The following is a 19,814-nucleotide window of genomic DNA, read 5'->3' as shown; positions in this document are numbered from 1 at the left end:
CTGTTACTATTTATATGGTTATAGAAGACTTTTAATTTCACTTTTATGTTAACTGCCAGTCTCTTATCATAGCTTTATTTTCTTTTGCATTTCCCCCCTGAACTTCCTATATTCCAATGTAGCTTGGTTCTCGCTTGTATTATCAACCTGACATCTGTCATATGCACCCTTTTTTCAGCTTCATCTCTCGCTCTCTCTCTCTCTTCACCCTTGCAACTTTGGCCTTGTTTGCCCTACCTTTCCCCCTCTGGGGGGATGTACCTTGACTGTACCTGAACTATCTCCTCTTTAAAGGTAGACAGAAAATTTAAAGAAAATTGTTCCATTGCAGTTTTTCCTGTCAGTCTTTGATTCTAATTTATCTGGGGCCAGATCTGTCCTTGGTGCACAGAAATCATCCCTCCCCAATTAAGCATTTTATTCTCAACCACTCCTTGTCCTTTTCCATAGCTAACCTGAACCTTATTATCACTAAATGTTGTTCAACTGATACCTGATCCACTTGACCTACCTCATTCCCCAGAAGCAGATCATGAAAGTCACTGTAGAAATAATGATTAAATAAAATAAAAACTGAAAATGCAGGAAAAACTCAACAGGTCTGACAGCATCTGTGGAGAGAGAAACAGAGTTAATGTTTCGAATCCGTATGACTTCTTCAGAGCTAAAGAGAAGTAGAAATGTGATGAAATGTATATTATTTAAGGGGGTGGGGCAGGTGAAGCTGGATAGAAGGCCAGCGATAGGTGGGGGCTAAGGAGAGATTGACAAAGATGTCATGGACACAAGACAAAGAGAGTGTTAATGGGAGTGGTAAGAGCTAAAGGAGGTGCTGATGGTGGCATTAAGGTCAGGAAGCAGAATGTGGTAATAGCAGGACATGGGTAAGCACTCTGGAAAGAACAACATGAAACTAGTAACAGGTGGTCCTTGTGGGGGTGGGGTGGAAGGAGGGGTGGTGGTTTGGGAAAAAGGGATAAAAATGGGGGATAAAAAAAGGGAATAAAACAATGAATAAATGAATAAAAATAAAAAATGAATAAAAATTAATAGATAAAAAATAGTACATTTTAAAAAGGGTTTAAAAAAGGGGGTGAAGATAGAGGAGAGAGTTCATGGTCTGAAGTTGTTGAGCTCAGTGTTAAGTCCAGAAGGCTGTAAAGTGCCTAGTCAGAAGATGAGGTGCTGTTCCTCCAGTTTGCGTTGGGCTTCACTGGAACAATGCAGCAAGTCAAGGATGGATACCTTTATGCCACTATCAGCATCTCCTTTAGCCCTTACCACTCCCATTAACACTCCCTTTGTCTTGTATCCATGACATCTTTGTCAATTTCTCTTTTGGCCCCACCTATCACTGGCCGCCTATCCAGCTTCACCTACTCCACCCCCCACCCCCACCGCCCCACCATGGCCCCTCCATAGCCATGACCCAGTATCCACCATGGGCAGACCTGAGGAGCCATGTGAAATGATGATAAACTTCTAACAATCTAATATGTCTCTCACTCATGCACGCTGGATACTGAAAAAAACTCCCATTCATGAACCCCATTCAAATCTTTTAAATCTCCTCAGGTGTCATGGAGTCATAGAGGTCTACAGCACAGAAAAAGGCCCTTCGGCCCATCAAGTCTGCGCTGGTCAAACAAGTACCTAACTATTCTAATCCCATTTTCCAGCACTAGGCCCATAGCCTTGTATGCCATGGCATAGCAAGTGCACATCCAAATATTTCTTCAATGTTATGAGAGTTTCTGCCTCTACCACCCTTTCAGGCAGTGAGTTCCAGATTCCCAACACCCTCTGGGTGAAAGAATTCTTCCTCACATCCCCTCTAAACCTCCTGCCCCTTACCTTAAATCTATGCCCCCTGGTTATTGATCCTTCCACCAAGGGAAAAGTTCCTTCCTGTCTATCCTATCTATGCCCCTCATAATGTTATACACCTCAATCATGTCCCCCCTCAATCTCCTCTGCTCCAGGGAAAATAATCCCAGTCTATCCAATCTCTCCTCTTAACTAAAACTTTCCAGCCAAGGCAACCTCCTGGTAAACCTCCTCTGCACTTTCTCTAGTGCAATCACATCCTTTCTATAATGCGGATTCCAGAACTGCACGCAGTACTCTAGCTGTAGCCTAACTGGCATTTTATACAGTTCCAGCATAATGTCCCTGCTCTTATATTCTATGCCTTGGCTAATAATGCAAGTATCCCATATGCCTTCTTAACCACTTTATCTACTCACTACCTTAAGGGACCACTGAACATGCACACCAAGATCTCTCTGATCCTTGGTATTTCCCAGGGTCCTACCATTCATCATGTGTAGGTGGTTAGTCTCTTATCATAACAAACAAATTTTTATTCAGGCCCCCTTCAAGCATCTACTCCTTTAATAGAATATTTAAAATGTCAATCAAATTGCGAATTCAGCACCCCTAGTGAGATGCGTATATCTTTTGAAACTCAGCCAAGCATTCATAATGAAATAATAGCCCTTGGGGAAATGTCAACAAAAAACTTTATTGAAACTGTGACTAGATGGTCATGATTTTTTTCTAAACTATAACTGTCAATAAAAGCAGTCCAGCAGAGGGTTTTTTTTAACTCTCGCTGGCAGCTTTAGCCTGTTTTTTACTTCATGTTCAAAGAGTAGAGGATTTAAAGAACTTCATATTATGATACTTAGACAGTACTTACCTGTTCTACAAGAGCATTTACATAAACTGCATAAATTTGTGACTCCCAAAAGGCAGACTAAGACCTTTGCAACATCCAAAATGGAGTCTGGTTTGAACTCAGTCCCAAATTCAAATGGCCCTGCTGAGCTCAGTTTTCTGCCTGTGTGAATGATGCCACACCCCCTTCTCCTTGTTGGCAAAAATTGGATCTATTGGAAAAGGGGGTGGGATTTTAATGTCCACGTCCCACCCGCCATTTTGAATTGTCTGCAGAGCCTTCCTGACTCTGCGAAAATCTGGCCCTATGTCTGTCTCTCTCTCTTTCTCTCCCTAGATGCCAAAACCTGTATTATTGTCCACCAGTGTGAGAGGTAGTCTCAGTAAAGGGACAACACTGTGTTAGGGGTTTGTGCCAGAAGGTCAATGCTGTGGTAGCAGTGTGAACATGCATGCAGAAAACATTAGAATGGAAAAATCAAATCATATCAGTTTGAAGTGGTCCATCAAGGGCAGCTTTGCTGAGCTGGATCCTGTTTAATTTGTGGTGTGTTGATTTTGCCAATCTCAGTTGGTTTCAATCCTTTCTAACCTAGATTGCTGGGAATGAGAACATTCTCACAGAGAGCGACTGTGGATGATATTTGAGAAAATACTAATATGTTTTACTGCACTTTAAACCAGCTGAGAGTTAAATTCTATTGTGTGTCCACCAGTCCCAGAACTAAGGGCCCTTGTTTGTCTATGCTTTGTAAAATGGCCAGACCAGGGAGATGATCCAGCTGCAATCTTGTTAAACAAACATATCATGCTTTTTAAACAGAACTGCTAGCAATCTTGTGATGGTCTGGCGGTTTGAGAGAGCATTATTCCTAACTGTAATAGAGGGAATGTAAACTGCTTGAATCAGAATGTTGAGTCTGAGCTGATATCTGGGTCTTTGAAATCGCTCCAAAGGACCTTGTCATTGCGTATTTCAGTCTTTCTCCTGCTTGTCTAGACTCAATGAATAGGCCTCATCTCGTGTAATCAGAGCACTATTGCACCCTGATCCCACAGTGAAAGCTGCACCTACCTGTAAATGGCATACCTGATGTCTGGATTCTGGGTCCAGTTGTTAGGAGCCTAGCCCTGGATCCAGGGATTGGAGGTGGGGACCATGCTGCTGGGACCAGGTGTCAGATGACTGGATAATTGTATCCTGCTTCAACTCGCTATAGAGAGTGAATGTGGCATTATCAAGACCAGAGCCATTCACCTGCCCAGTCAATGGTGGGGCCATTGAATAAAGTAGTTCATTTGGTCCACCATAGTTACATTGTCAGTTTGTGCAGTTTCTGCTGTGTCCATCTGAGCCCGATGGTTAAACCTGTTTGTTGCAAATCTGTGTGAATCTTCAAACCCCTCTCTGCACTTTCTGTCAGGAGGCAAACTCTTCACCTGCTGACTGAGTCAGTCTCAGCTCCACACTGCCCCTTGCTGTCTTCTCTCTCACTTTGTCCTCTATTTCATCCCTGCCTCTTCAGTTAGTGTCCCTCTCCACTTCCCTCTCATTCACCCCACACTCCTTACCATGTCCCACTGACCATGCCCCCCTCCTGCGCATTTCCCCCCCCTCCCAACCCCGGTTCACCCCATCCACTTTTTCTCAGCATAGTGGAACTCATTAGCACTTTTCTTTTTTTATAATTCTCATCTCTCAATCCCTTTCAAATCTCTCCATGGCCCTACTCCTTCCAATCTTTGTATCTCCTCCAGCCCCATAAACCTCTGAGATATCTGCCCTCCTCTAGTTCTGTCCTCTTATGTACCCCTAATGGTAATCACTCCACCACTGGTGGCTATGCCTTCAGCTGCCTGCGCCATTAACTCTGGGACATCCTCTGTACACCTCACATCTCTGTCCCGCTTTCCTTCCTTCAGATCCTCCTTAAAACCTACCTCTTTGACCAAGCTTTTAGACACCTGTATTAATATCTCTTTATGTGGCTTGGTGTCAAACCCAATGAGGGCTGAGTGAAGCACTTTGAGATGTTTGTTTGCATGAATGGCACTCTGAAGGTGATGGGTTGGGGAATGTTAACGTTTTCACCATTGCAGTAGATACTGTGCAGAAATTGTTGAACAGAGTTGAGGAAGATTATTGACAACCTTTTTCCTGATAAAGAGGCTGAGTTCAACAGATTTTTGATCGACAAGGGAGTCAAGGCTTATGAGGGACAGGCAGGAAAATGGAGTTGAGGCCACAATCAGATCAGCCATGATCATATTGAGTGGCAGAGCAGGCTCGAGGGGCTGAATTGTCTATTCCTGCCCATTTTTCTTTAGTTTTTATTTAACTATACTGTAGCTTATTTAATAGCAAATTTAGGATTGGAGAAAACATAAAATCATAGGAGGCCATTCAGTCCATCATGTCCTTGCTGGAGGAGGAACAGTATCTGTCCAATTCAGTGTACAGCAGTTGATTGGCTCTGGTTCTCCTGTTACATCATCCTGACACTCACATTTTCATTTCTTTACTCCTCACAGGTCTCGGCCACCGATGCTGACAGTGGAAGTTTTGGCACTATTACTTATTCCATTGGTTCTGGGATTGGCAGTTTGGCTCCCACTCAATTCATTATCGACCAACACACGGGGAGAATCTGCACCACAAAAAAACTGGATCGGGACGAGGGGCCCAAGCACTATGAGTTCACAGTGACAGCAGTCGATGGGGTAAGAAATATCGTCAAACCTTTAACCTTGACTCAACCAGATCCGAAACTTACCCAATCACAAGATGATCAGTGTTTGACGGGGACAGTGTAGAGGGAGCTTTACTCTGTATCTAACCCCGTGCTGTACCTGTCCTGGGAGTGTTTGACGGGGACAGTGTAGAGGGAGCTTTACTCTGCATCTAACCCTGTGCTGTACCTGCCCTGGGAGTGTTTAATGGGGACGGTGTAGAAGGAGCTTTACTCTGTATCTAACCCCGTGCTGTACCTGTCCTGGGAGTGTTTGATGGGGAAAGTGTAGAATGAGTAATAAAACAGAAAATGTTGGAAGAACTGAGCAGATCTGGTGGCATCTGTGGAGAGAGGAACAGAGCTAATATTTCGAGTCCCATCTAACTCTTGTTTATCACTGGAGAGAGGTAGAAATGTGAATGGTTTTGTACTGTTGAAAAATGTTAGGGGAGGGGCAGGTGGAGCAAAATGGGAGGTGAGGAATAGGTTTGAGGATGGAGGAGCTTCAAGTGGCAAAGATTTTGTGGAAAAAGGACCTGGTAAAGTTAGTAATAAAGGAACAAAGCATTGGTCTGGAGTAGGTGTTAATAGCGGAGTAAAAGTCAGCTCTGTCTGAAAGAAAAACATGTGAACAAGGCTCAGACTGGTACTAGGGGAAACAAGATACAAAGTGGGAGCCAGAATTCATGGTCTGAAGTTGCTGAGTCCAGAAGGCTGAATAGTGCCCAGTTAGACATGAGGGGCTGTTCCTCCAGCTTATGGTTGGCTTCACTGGAACACTGTAGCAGGCTGAGGAGAGAAATATGAGCATGAGAACAATATGGTGAACTAAGATGCTTGGAGACTAAATGGAGGTGTTTCCCAAAGCGCTCACTCAGTCTGCGTTTAGCCTTGCCAATGTAGAGCAGACTGCCTTACGAACAGTCAATATAACAGACTAACTTTAAAGAAGTACAAGTAAATCACTGCTTCACCTGGAAGGAGGTTTTGGTACCTTGGACTGTGAAGAGGGATGAGTTAAAGGGGCAGGTGTTACACCTCCTGCGATTTCATGGGAAAGTGCTGTGGGAAGGGGATGAGCTGTTGGGAGTGATAGAGGAGTGGACCAGGATGTCATAGAGGGAATGGTCCATTCAGAATGCTGACTGGGAGGGGAGGGGAAGATGTGTTTGGTGATGGTATCATGCTGGATTTGGGAGAAATGGTGGAGCAAGCTCTTACGGGTTTAAGTAAAGAGGGTTATTTATTCATGCATTCACCCCAAAAGTCTAAACGCTATGTCACTCACACATACACACACACAGGGAAGATACAGTTCAAGCGAATAGTGCACTTTTACAAGTTGAAAACAAAAGAATATTTCATAGTTCACGTGTTTGGCTCATTGTGGGAAGAACAGTCATTGCACACCCGGTGAAGGCAGCATTTTCACTTTGAAAGGTTCGTTTTGGTGGTTTCAATAACTATAGTCGTATATCAGGGATTATTGCAAGATTCTTTCAAAGAAATGGAGATCACGAAGTTAGTCACTTGTAGTTTTTATCTTACGAGGAGATGAATTTTCTTTGTGGATGGCTTTGGATAGGAATCAGGCTAGAAGACTTTTTATTGTAATAGTCTCCTAGTTTAAAAAGGTGTGGGTTTACTGACTTTTCTGCTGCTGATGTCTTGCAGCTGGTGATCTGTGTAGACTGACTGACCATTTTCTCTCTGGTTCTTAGAATAATAAGGGATTTGGTATCAGAAGCTAGTTTCAATCACATGATGGCAAGTTTCAGTGCCTTCCAGTGTTCACATAATGGGTTGGAGTCAGGGTGATTGATACACAATGGGGGAATGATTGACAACCCATCAACATGCCAGCTACGATTAGCTCACTGGGAGACCTTATTTGAACTTCCATCCTCACGGCTCTGATTCATCTGGCAGCCATTGTTTGTTAGATCTCTTCCATTGTTTGTTAGATCTCTTCCATTGTTTGTTAGATCTCTTCCATTGTTTGTTAGATCTCTTCCATTGTTTGTTAGATCTCTTCCATTGAGCTAGTAAGGATTGTCCCTTTTCACATGAGAAAGCCATTTGCATTTTCAAACTTTCCTGAGGCATCTTCAGATGTGAGTTAATCCTTGTGCAGAAATTTCAAAAGTCACCTGACCGTTGGCAGCCATCTTAAGTCTTGTTAGTATCCATTTTCAAATAAACGACAGTTCCAGAAAATTCTATACTAAGTACATCCATATTTAAAGTTATGAATAGGACATTCCTTCACTTGGCATGACAATTAAGACAGTGTAGAGGGAGCTGTAACTGAACTTTCCTGAACCCAGTTGGATCTACAAACTCAAGTGCTTTGTTTGGCGCTTGCGCTCCCTCAGCATTACCCTAGCTCTGGTATCTCGTGCCGGGGGAGCAAGTCTGCAGCCACTGGTCCCTCGAAATGTGCACCCATACCCGGCCTTCTCCTGTCCTCAAATAGAAAGACAAGGTGATTAACTCCAGATGCCCTGCCAGGTTCCCTCTGATCCTCCAATGGGAGTGGCCTGAGATGTACAACTCCAGGCTGAATTCCTCTCTCACTGCCTTAACCTGTGTTGTCAACCCTCCCCCAACTCCTTCAGCAAAACCTAGGATTTCACCAGGGTAACATTGTTGAAAGAAATGGGAGATTTTCATCAGGCTGCACCCATTCACCAGGCTGCACCCAATCACCAGGCTGCACCCAATCACCAGGTTGCACCCATTCATTCTATGCTTTATATTAGGTAATTAATCATCTTCAAGGTGCCAATCTCAGGGAATGCTGAGTGTCGGGGTTGGAGGGGGGAAAGGGGTTTGTAGGTGTCAGGGTCCTGGGGCTTGTCTTGAATTCATCCAGGTATCTGATCTCAGCCTGTATCTCTGCCTCTCCTACAGGGTGGTCTGAAGTCCATGGCCTATGTGAAAGTTTTCTTGGATGATATCAATGACAACAGACCAGTGTTCTATCCGGTTCAGTATGCAGCCAGCCTCAGCACACAGAGTTTACCTGGAACCACAGTGCTTAGGGTCTCTGCATTCGACAAGGATGGTGGGAGGAATGGCAAAGTGACGTATCGGATTCTCTCCGGGAATCTGCTATCTTTATTCACACTCAACAGAGACACAGGTAAGTGTGTTTGTGTCACAGAGTCCAGTGTTTCTGATGAATATATTGAAATAGGCCATTTGGCCCAGCCGCATGCGCAGCACCTGGCTGTATCCCCAGGTCCCTTTCTCCCCTTCCCTCCATCCAACATATCCAACCCATAGTGCTGTGTAAAAGCTGTGATTTCCCCTGACCCCAGACCCACTGGTAATGCCTGAACAGAGATTCCCAATCACAGAAACAGAATTACCTGGAAAAACTCAGCAGGTCTGGCAGCATCGGCGGAGAAGAAATCAGTTAACGTTTCGAGCCTTCACACCCTCAACTTCTCTCTTTCCCCCCCCCACCCCCCCCACCACCTTAAACCAGTTTATATTTCTCCTTTCTCCTAACTATGCTTCAGTTCTGTCGAAGGGCCATGAAGGCTCGAAACGTTAACTGATTTCTTCTCCGCCGATGCTGCCAGACCTGCTGAGTTTTTCCAGGTAATTCTGTTTTTGTGTCAGAGATTCCCAATGTTTCCTGAGCTTCAGAGGTTGAGACTGAAGCTACAGAAATTGGTGGTGTCCTTCACCTAGTTGAATCACTGTGTCTCAGTGGCCTTGTCCTTATCACAGTTAAAAAGCCCTTTGGCTCTGGGAGATTCTTTCACAGAAACATTGCTAATGTTTCCCATCATGTCCGGTAGTTTTTGTTGGGAAGTTTCCTGCCCTCTGGGAACTTCCTGTTTAACATTCTACCTCCCGTGAGCAGCTGTGAGAAACGTATTGTTCTGCTCAGAACATGTGAAAACCCCCCCATGTATTTTCAATGAGTTGTTGACGGAGAAACTTGCCTCCCAGCTGATATTCAATGTAGTTCCACCTCTCTTCCTCTCTCTCTCTTACTCTCTACTTATTTGTCTGTCCGTTTCTCTCTCTCTTTCTCTCCCTTTCTCTCCTTCTTTCCCTCACCTCTTGACTTCAGGAGACATTCCTCATTACCCTTATACAACTAATTAGCCTAATTAAAGGAGGATTTATTCAGATTTCTGCCTCTCAGAGTGGACATGGAAAGGCTGAATTCCGGCTGGGATCTTAACCCTCCCGACTCTAAATGGAGGTCAGGGTGGGATCTGGAGAACAAAAAGTATGGATGGTCACTTTGACTTTATCAAAGCAGGTGCAAGACCACATTGTACTGACCCCTCCCCACAGAGTGCGCACTGTACTGACCCCTCCCCACAGAGTGCGCACTGTACTGACCCCTCCCCACAGAGTGCGCACTGTACTGACCCCTCCCCACAGAGTGCGCATTGTACTGACCCCTCCCCACAGACTGCGTATTGTACTGACCCCTCCCCACAGAGTGCACACTGTACTGACCCCTCCCCACAGAGTGCACACTGTACTGACCCCTCCCCACAGAGTGCGCACTGTACTGACCCCTCCCCACAGAGGACACGCTGTACTGACCCCTCCCCACAGAGGACACACTGTACTGACCCCTCCCCACAGAGGACACACTGTACTGACCCCTCCCCACAGAGGACACGCTGTACTGACCCCTCCCCACAGAGGACACGCTGTACTGACCCCTCCCCACAGAGGACACACTGTACTGACCCCTCCCCACAGAGGCCACACTGTACTGACCCCTCCCCACAGAGTGCCCACTGTACTGACCCCTCCCCACAGAGGACACACTGTACTGACCCCTCCCCACAGAGTGCGCACTGTACTGACCCCTCCCCACAGAGTGCCCACTGTACTGACCCCTCCCCACAGAGTGCCCACTGTACTGACCCCTCCCCACAGAGGACACACTGTACTGACCCCTCCCCACAGAGGACACACTGTACTGACCCCTCCCCACAGAGTGCGCACTGTACTGACCCCTCCCCACAGAGGACACATTGTATTGACCCCTCCCCACAGAGGACACACTGTACTGACCCCTCCCCACAGAGTGCGCATTGTACTGACCCCTCCCCACAGAGTGCCCACTGTACTGACCCCTCCCCACAGAGGACACATTGTACTGACCCCTCCCCACAGAGTGCGCACTGTACTGACCCCTCCCCACAGAGGCCACGCTGTACTGACCCCTCCCCACAGAGTGTGCACTGTACTGACCCCTCCCCACAGAGGACACACTGTACTGACCCCTCCCCACAGAGTGCGCACTGTACTGACCCCTCCCCACAGAGGACACACTGTACTGACCCCTCCCCACAGAGGACACACTGTACTGACCCCTCCCCACAGAGGACACACTGTACTGACCCCTCCCCACAGAGTGCGTATTGTACTGACCCCTCCCCACAGAGGACACACTGTACTGACCCCTCCCCACAGAGGACACACTGTACTGACCCCTCCCCACAGAGGACACACTGTACTGACCCCTCCCCACAGAGTGCCCACTGTACTGACCCCTCCCCACAGAGTGCCCACTGTACTGACCCCTCCCCACAGAGTGCGCACTGTACTGACCCCTCCCCACAGAAGACACACTGTACTGACCCCTCCCCACAGAGGACACACTGTACTGACCCCTCCCCACAGAGTGCCCACTGTACTGACCCCTCCCCACAGAGTGCCCACTGTACTGACCCCTCCCCACAGAGTGTGCACTGTACTGACCCCTCCCCACAGAGTGTGCACTGTACTGACCCCTCCCCACAGAGTGCCCACTGTACTGACCCCTCCCCACAGAGTGTGCACTGTACTGACCCCTCCCCACAGAGTGCGCACTGTACTGACCCCTCCCCACAGAGGACACACTGTACTGACTCCTTCACACAGTCAGTGTGAAGAATTTGGTGTTAGTGCTGGATGCAGTCTGAGGGAGTATTTTGAGTGGTCCTAGGAACATGAGACTAGGAGTTAGGAGATGGAGGAGGTCATCCAGCCTTTCGAGCCTCCTGCACCATTCAATAAGATCATGGCTGATCTGGTTGTGTCTGAACTCCACTTCCCTGTCTGCCCCCCATAAGCCTTGACTTACTTGCCTCTCAAAAATCTGTCTAAGTCTGTTTTGAATGAACTCAGTGACTGAGCCGGCACTGCTTTCTGGGAAGAGAATTCCACATCCTAACAACCTTCTGAGAGAGAAAGATTCTCTCATTGATCTACCCCGCTGCTGTCTAACTTTGTCATTGATTCCATGTTTCATGAAAACACTTTGTAATTGAGTCTATGCGTTTGGACAGGACTGTTCGAATTGCAGTGTCTTTTCTGTGTGTGTCATACGTCCTAAGCCCGGCTGACAGGGCTCCAGGTCGTGGCAGGTGCAGAATATGCCTCTAAGTGGGTCCCATAGTCACGCCTTACAGCATTCTTTGTTGTAAATGTCACTGGATATTGGCCATGTCTCCTGTACAACTATAACTCTCTTCCTCTTCCTGTGCCTTTGGCAATTTCCTGCATCAGTTAAAAGGCTTTACACACATGCCAAAAAATACTATGGTGTATGCGGCAAACGGCTGACGGATTTGGGACAATCAGGCTGTGGCCTGTGATTCAGGCGCAATGCGAGACTGACAGTACCTGAAACAGGCAGCAGGTAGAAGACACTTTGCAGTCCGCTATTGTCCAGTGCTCAGTGCAGTGAGGGCGTTTGCTGTCCCTGGGTCCGAATGCACTCTCATTGTTCTGGTAACAGGAATTACACTCTGCCTTTTCCAACAGGAAGCACAAGTATAAAAATAAAATTGCAAAAATAACTAATCAGATGCTCGCTAGAAGTTCAGCAAAAGGAAAAAAACAACTCTTCTTTCTTCAAGATTTCTTATGGTCAAAACATCAGAATCTGTCTGATGAGGGATTCCTGATAGGGGGAGGGGTTGTGTTATGTCCAAAGGGTGTGAATTGTGGTCAGGGGTTAGGGTCAGGGGTTAAGGGTTATTGTGCACTGTGTGCAGCATCTGTGTATAAGAGGGGGAGTTGAGCCAGTGATTGCTGTTCTCAGACCAATTCTCTGAATTCAATGACATGAATTCCTCCCACAGGAGTCCTCTCACTCGTTGCTCATTTACAAGGCAAAGCAGACACGGTGCAGCGATTGGTCATCTCTGCACAGGACGCAGGTGGTCTCATGTCACTGGTCAATGCCATGGTGAATATCAGCATCGTCTCAGGTACAATTTCGCCACCGCTCTTCGAACAAGCCCAGTACTTTTTCACAATCCCTGAAGATGTGAGGAGAGGATCACATATCGGCTCCGTTAGGGCTCTAAACTCGCCAGGTGAGAATCGGGGAAAAACTCCCCAGGTGAGAGTGAAAAGCTGCAATAAGAAGGAAATTTGGTATCACTGTTCAGGTGAAGCTGACAGTGAATCCTAGTGGAGAATCACCTTTGAACTCTACCTGCTTAAAACCTCAGACCTATAGAAAAGCAAAATATTGTGAATGCTGGAAATCTGAGTAATGAATAATTCCAGCTTTGGGTGGTATTTTTTATGTTATCTCTCATGTTACTCTCCTTTCAAATGGCCATCAAACCATCCAACAGTAGGTGTAGATCATGTGGATGCCTTCAAGACGCTGGCTTCCCATAATCAGCAACAACTTCACTCTGACTGGTCATTGGTCACTCTGAGACCCTTCACTCTGGTGATTGGACTCTCGCAGACCCTTCGCTTTGACTGATCATTGGTCAGTCTCAGACCCTTCACTCTGACTGCTCATTGGTCAGTTTCAGACCCTTCACTCTGGTGATCGGCCACTCTCAGTCCCTTCACTCTGACTGGTCATTAGTCACTCTCAGACCCTTCACTGTGTCTGGTCATTGGTCACTCTCAAACTCTGCACTCTGACTGGTCAATGGTCACTCTCAGACCCTGTCAACAGATGATAGTTAACACAGAAGGGTGCGTGACACGTTTTGCTAGGAAGAATGAGTAGAGGCAACATAATCTAAATTGAACTTCAGCTACATGGATAGATTGGAGAAGTTGGGACTGTTCTCCAAGAAGAAAAGATTGAGAGGAGATTTGATCAAAGTGTTCCCATCTGGTTCACTAATTTCCTCTAGGGAAGGAAACCTGGAGTCCTTACCTAGCCTACCCTGCATGTGACTCCAGATCCACAGCAATGTGGTTGACTCTTAAATGCCCTGTGAACAGGGGCAATTAGGGATGGGCAATAAATGCTGGCCTAGCCAGCGATACCCACATCCCATGAGCGAATGAAAAAAAATCAAAAGGGGTCTGGACAGAGCAGATAGGGAGAAATTGTTCCCATTGGTGGAAGGATCGAGAACCAGAGGGCACAGATTGAAGGTGATTGGCAAAAGAATCAATGGTGACATGAGGAGAAACTTTTTCACGCAGCAGTTGGTTCAGGTCTGAAATGCACTGTCTGTGAGTGTGGTGAGGGCAGGTTCAATCGAGGCTTTCAAGAGGGAATTGGATCATTATCTGAAAAGGAAGAATGTGCAGAGTTACAGGGAGAAGGTGGGGGGATGGCACTCAGTGAAATGCTCTTGGAGAGCTAGCACAGACACAATGGGCTGTGTGGCTTCCTTCTGTGCAGCCGCTATTCTATAGAATGATACAATTTTAAAAGAAGTGCAGGAACAGAAAGACCTGCAGGTGTATGGACACAAATCATTGAAGGTGGCAGGACAAGTTGAGAAGTCTGTTAGAAAAACACAGTCTCCTTGTCTTCATAAGTAAAGGCACAGAATACCAAAGTGAGGAACTTATACTGCACCTTGATAAAATACTGGCCTGGTCTCAGCTAGACTATTATGTCTAATTCTGGGCACTATAATTCAAGAAGGACGTGAAAATTGTAGAGGTGATTTACTGGAATAGTTCCAGTCAGGGAATTCTGTTAATGTGGAGAGACTGAAGAAGCTGAGATTGTTCTTAGAGCAGAGATTAAAGAAAGATTTAATGGAGGTGTTCAAAATTGTGGAGAGTTTTGTAGACTAAGTAAAAAAAACTTTCAAATGGGAATTGGATAAAAACTTGAAAGGAAAGAAATTACAGAGCTCTGGGGGAAAGAGCAGGAGTGGGACTGATTGGATAGATCTTTCAAAGTGCTAGCACAGGCATGAGGGGCCAAATGACCTCCTGTATGATCCTATTTAAAATTTCCTTTGAAAATTGTTATTGAATCTGCTTTCACAATCCTTTTCAAGCAGTGCATTCCAGATTATAACAAGTGGTTGTGCAAAAAAACTTCTGGTCTCCCCCTCTGTATTTTTTGTTGATTCTCTTCAATCTGTGTCCCTCTGGTTACTTCTCCTCCTGCCACTGGGAACAGTTTCTCCCTATTCACTTTATCAAGACATCCTTTATCAAAAGGGTGTTAAATTCACATGAGTGCAAAGGAGCAGCAAGTGGGTTAAATGTCATGTGTGTTGTAATACAATGCTCTATGTGGCAAAAACACAGATAAATTAATGCTACAAAGAGCTGCAGACAGGTGATTGAACAAGGTTTGTAGGTGCAAACCTGAGTAAGATTTTCAGTATTCAGCTGTGTTTTCCTGTTTTAAACTGATTGCCTTATTTATTTTCTGACTGGCAGGTCATTCTGATGCTGTCTCCTACACCATTTCCTCTGGAGACCCCAATGGCTACTTTGCAATTGGTGTTAGCTCAGGCATGATCCAAACAAGCATCCCTCTGGACCATGAATCTCATCCTGTCGTGATCCTGGATATTCAGGCTTGCAGTGGCTCCCCTCCTGCCTACAGCAGTACGAAAGTCAAGATCACAATCTCTGACATCAACGATAACACACCAACATTCCCCACCTCATCTGAGTCCATTCTTGTCCCAGAGAACACAGAAATTGGCTCCGTCATCTATACAGTCAATGCAGAGGATCGGGATAGTGGAGCCAATGGCCAAGTGCAGTTTGACATTGTTTCTAATGCGGAAAGAACGTTCAGCATTGACAGAACCACTGGAAAGCTCCGTGTGATTGGACCTTTGAGCTATGAGATGGTCCCACGTTATGACCTGAAAATTGTGGCCAAAGACAGTGGTGCCCCACAACTCAGCTCCACCTTCACATTGCTGATTCACGTTCAGGATGAGAGTGATAATGCCCCAATCTTCGACACTTTAACCTACAGGGTTGAGGTCAAGGAAGGCACACCTGTTAACACCCGGTTTCTTCAGGTTCGTGCATTGAGCCAGGACAGAGACACCCGCATCACTTACCATCTGCGTTCTGATGGAGACTCAGCCAACTTTGGAATTGTGCCTGAAAGTGGTTGGTTGTATGTGAAAAGTGCCCTTGACCGTGAAAACAAGGACCTTTTCAGTCTGACTGTTGTGGCTTCTAGTAGTGAGGGTGACCAGAGGAAAACAGGGACTACCATGGTGAGAGTCTGTGTCACTGACGAGAATGACAATGCACCGAAACTCAGTGAGAATCGTTATTTCTTCACAATCCAGGAGAACATACCACCCACATCTACAATTGGACGGATCCTGGCAACAGATCGAGACCATGGGTTAAACAGCAAGCTGACCTACAGACTGTTCCCAGCTCACTCCAGCTTTCACATCAACTCATTGACCGGTAATCAATGCAGACGTGCTTTAGGCAGAAGCATCTTGTTGGGTTAATGTCCGGTCAGCCCAGTACTGAACCACAAAGGCACCTTGCAGGGAGGGGCAACAGCCAGTAACTCCTGAGTTAGAGAGAGAGGGGCAATCAGCCCAGGTTCCTGCTCCTGATCACTGTCCACTAACCTCTGAGTTAGAGAGAGAGGGGAAATCAACCAGGGTTCCTGCTCCTGATCACTGTCCAGTGACCCCTGAGTTAGAGAGAGAGAGGGGGGAAATCAGCCCAGGTTCCTGCTCCTGATCATCGTCCAGTGACCCCTGGGTTAGAGAGAGAGAGAGAGGGGGGGGGGGGAAATCAGCCCAGGTTCCTGCTCCTGATCATTGTCCAGTAACCCCTGGGTTAGAGAGAGAGGGGAAATCAGCCAGGGTTCCTGCTCCTGATCACTGTCCAGTGACCCCTGGGTTAGAGAGAGAGGGGAAATCAGCCAGGGTTCCTGCTCCTGATCACTGTCCAGTGACCCCTGGGTTAGAGAGAGAGGGGAAATCAGCCCAGGTTCCTGCTCCTGATCACTGTCCAGTAACCCCTGGGTTAGAGAGAGAGGGGAAATCAGCCCAGGATCCTTGTGAACATACAATGATACCAATTAGGAGGAAGCCATTCGGTCCCTCGAGCCTGCTCCACCATTCAATACGATCATGGTTGATCTGATCATAACCTCATGCCTACCCTTGATAACTTTTCACCCCCTTGTTTATCAAGAATCTGACCACTATCCAACTTTACCTATTTCAGAGAGAGTGGAAATCAGCCAGGGTTCCTGCTCCTGATCACTGTCCAGTAACCCCTGGGTTAGAGAGGGAGGGGAAATCAGCCAGGGTTCCTGGTCCTGATCACCGTCCAGTAACCCCTGGGTTAGAGAGAGAGGGGAAATCAGCCAGGGTTCCTGGTCCTGATCACTGTACAGTAACCCCTAGGTTAGAGAGAGAGAGGGGAAATCAACCAGGGTTCCTGCTCCTGATCACTGTCAGTAACCCCTGGGTTAGAGAGAGAGGGGAAATCAGCCAGGGTTCCTGCTCCTAATCACTGTCCAGTAACCCCTGGGTTAGAGAGAGAGAGGGGAAATCAGCCAGGGTTCCTGCTCCTGATCACTGTCGAGTAACTCCTGGGTTTGAGAGAGGGGAAATCAGCCAGGGTTCCTGCTCCTGATCACTGTCCAGTAACCCCTGGGTTTGAGAGAGAGGGGAAAATAAGCCAGGGTTCCTGCTCCTGATCACTGTCCAGTAACCCCTGGGTTAGAGAGAGGGGGGAAATCAGCCAGGGTTCCTGCTCCTGATCACTGTCCAGTAACCCCTGGGTTAGAGAGAGAGGGGAAATCAGCCAGTGTTCCTGCTCCTGATCACTGTCCAGTAACCCCTGGGTTTGAGAGAGGGGAAATCAGCCAGGGTTCCTGGTCCTGATCACTGTCCAGTGATCCATGGATTAGAGAGAGAGGGAAATCAGCCCAGGTTCCTGCTCCTGATCACTGTCCAGTAACCCCTGGGTTAGAGAGAGAGGGGAAATCAGCCAGGGTTCCTGCTCCTGATCACTGTCCAGTGATCCATGGGTTAGAGAGAGAGGGGAAATCACAGAATTGTGACAATGCAGAAGGAGGCCATTCAGCCCATCATGTCTACACCGGCTCTCCAAATGAACATTATGACCTAGTGCCAAAGCCCTGCCTTTTCCCTGTTTCCCTGCACATTGATCCTATTTAAATAATCATCTAATGCCCTCTTGAATGCCTCGATTGAACCTGCCTCCACCACACTTCCAGGCCGTGCATTCCAGACCCGAACCACTCGTTGTGTGAAAAAGTTTTTTCTCACATCGCATTTGCTTCTTTTACAAATCACTTTAAATCTGTGCCCTCTCGTTCTTGATCCTTTTACGAGCGGGAACAGCTTCTCCCTATCGACTCTGTCCAGCCCCCTCATGATTTTGAACATCTGTATCAAATCTCCTCTTAGTCATCTTCTCTCCAAGGAGAACAGTCCCAATCTCTCCAATCTATCCTCATAGCTGAAGTTTCTCATCCCTGGAACCATTCTTGTAAACCTCTTCTGCACTCTCTCCAATGTGTTCACATCCTTCCTATGATATGGTGCCCAGAACTGTACACAATACTCCAGCTGAGGTTTAGCGAGCATCTCATGTAAATTCAGCATAACCTCCCTGCTCTTGTACTCTGTGTCCCTATTAATAAAGCCCAGGATATTATATGCTTTATTAACTGCTCTCTCCACCTGTCCTGCCACCTTCAATGATCTATGCACATATACACCCAGGTCTTTCTGCTCCTGCACCCCCTTCAAAATTTCACCCCTTATTTTATATTGTCTATCCATATTCTTCCTACCAAAATGCATCACCTCACACTTCTCCGCATTGAACTTCATCTGCCACCTATCTGCCCACTCCACCAATGTGTCAATATCCTTTTGAAGTCCTACACTATCCTCCTCACAGTTTACAATGCTTCCAAGTTTTGGACCATCCGCAAACTTTGAAACTGTCCCCTGCACACCAAGATCTAGATCATTAATATATATTAGGAAAAGCAAGGGTCCCAATACCGACCCCTGGGGAACTCCACTACAAACCTTCCTCCAGCCCGAAAAATATCCATTGACCATTACTCTCTGCTTCCTATTTTTCAGCCAATTTTGTATCCATGTTGCTACTGTCCCTTTTATTCCATGAGATATGGCTTTTCTCACAAGTCTGTTGTGTGGCACTGTATCAAATGCCATTTGGAAGTCCATGTACACCACATCAATAGCATTAACCATGGTTCCTGCTCATGATCACTGTCCAGTGAATCTTGGGTTAGAGAGAGAGAGGAAATCAGCCAGGGTTCCTGCTCCTGGTCACTGTCCAGAAGAGTGGGTGATTGCTTTGCACTGTGAGAGTTTTACACCACAATACCCAGAAGTTCCAACATGGAAACAAGCCTTTCAGTCCCTGTTGGCCTTCTCCCCTCCACGTGAACAGATATTCCAAACCCATGGCTCCGCCTTCTTCTGAAATATCTTCAGCTTCATTCGCTTTCTCAGCCCAATAATCCAGCCTGGAATGTTTACAGGATTGAGTCTCAACCACAAACTATTCCCTTTCAAAAGGAAATTATATAAATACTTGAAGGGAGAGATTTGTAGGAGAAAGACAAATGAGTAGCTCTTTCACAGAGCACAATGGACCATAGAGAGAACCAGAGGCAGATTTGCAGCTGGAAGGAAGCCATTCAGCCCCTCAAGCCTGCCCCGCCATTCAATAAGATCATGGCTGATCTGCCCCAGGCCTCAACTCCTCTCTCGTGCCAGTTCCTCATAGCCCTCAACTCCCCGACATTTCAAAAGTCTATCTACCTCCTCTTTAAATACTTTCAGTGATCTAGCCTCCACAACTCACCGAGGTAGAGAATTCCAGACATTCACTACCCTCTGAGAGAAGAAATTCCTTTGCATCTCAATTATAAATGAGTGTCCCCTTATTCTGTAACTATGTCCCCTAGTTTGTGATTCCCCCACTAGTGGAAACATATTCTCAACATCTACCCTGTCAAGCCCCCTCAGAATCTTGTATGTTTCAGTAAGATCATCCCTCATTCTTCTAAACTCTAATGAATAAAGGCCTAACCTGTTTAGCTGTTCTTGATAAATCAACCCCTTCATCCCAGGAATCAGCCTAGTGAATCTCTTTTCAACTGCCTCCAATGCCAGTATATCC

General features: G+C 46.5%; 1 protein-coding gene across 2 annotated transcripts in view; it reads left to right on the top strand.

Annotated features, from left to right (window-relative positions):
• The window catches only part of LOC144682521 (protocadherin-16-like), a 357,547-nt gene that overhangs the window by 170,206 nt on the left and 167,527 nt on the right, over window positions 1-19,814 (top strand). For both annotated transcript variants that reach the window (XR_013577065.1, XM_078544911.1), the window contains exons 2-5: window positions 5,212-5,400; window positions 8,325-8,556; window positions 12,527-12,763; window positions 15,057-16,061. Coding sequence is in view for 1 of the 2 variants with exons in the window: in XM_078544911.1 (XP_078401037.1) it covers window positions 5,212-5,400; window positions 8,325-8,556; window positions 12,527-12,763; window positions 15,057-16,061 (1,663 nt within the window). In the remaining variant the exon portion in view is untranslated. The remainder of the gene's footprint in view (window positions 1-5,211; window positions 5,401-8,324; window positions 8,557-12,526; window positions 12,764-15,056; window positions 16,062-19,814) is intronic.

This window comes from Cetorhinus maximus, chromosome 7, assembly GCF_964194155.1.
Source record: "Cetorhinus maximus chromosome 7, sCetMax3.hap1.1, whole genome shotgun sequence".
NCBI classification, from domain to species: Eukaryota; Metazoa; Chordata; class Chondrichthyes; order Lamniformes; family Cetorhinidae; genus Cetorhinus; species Cetorhinus maximus.
The sequence above is the reverse complement of the archived record's forward strand: the minus strand, read 5'-3'. Positions and strand labels throughout refer to the sequence as shown.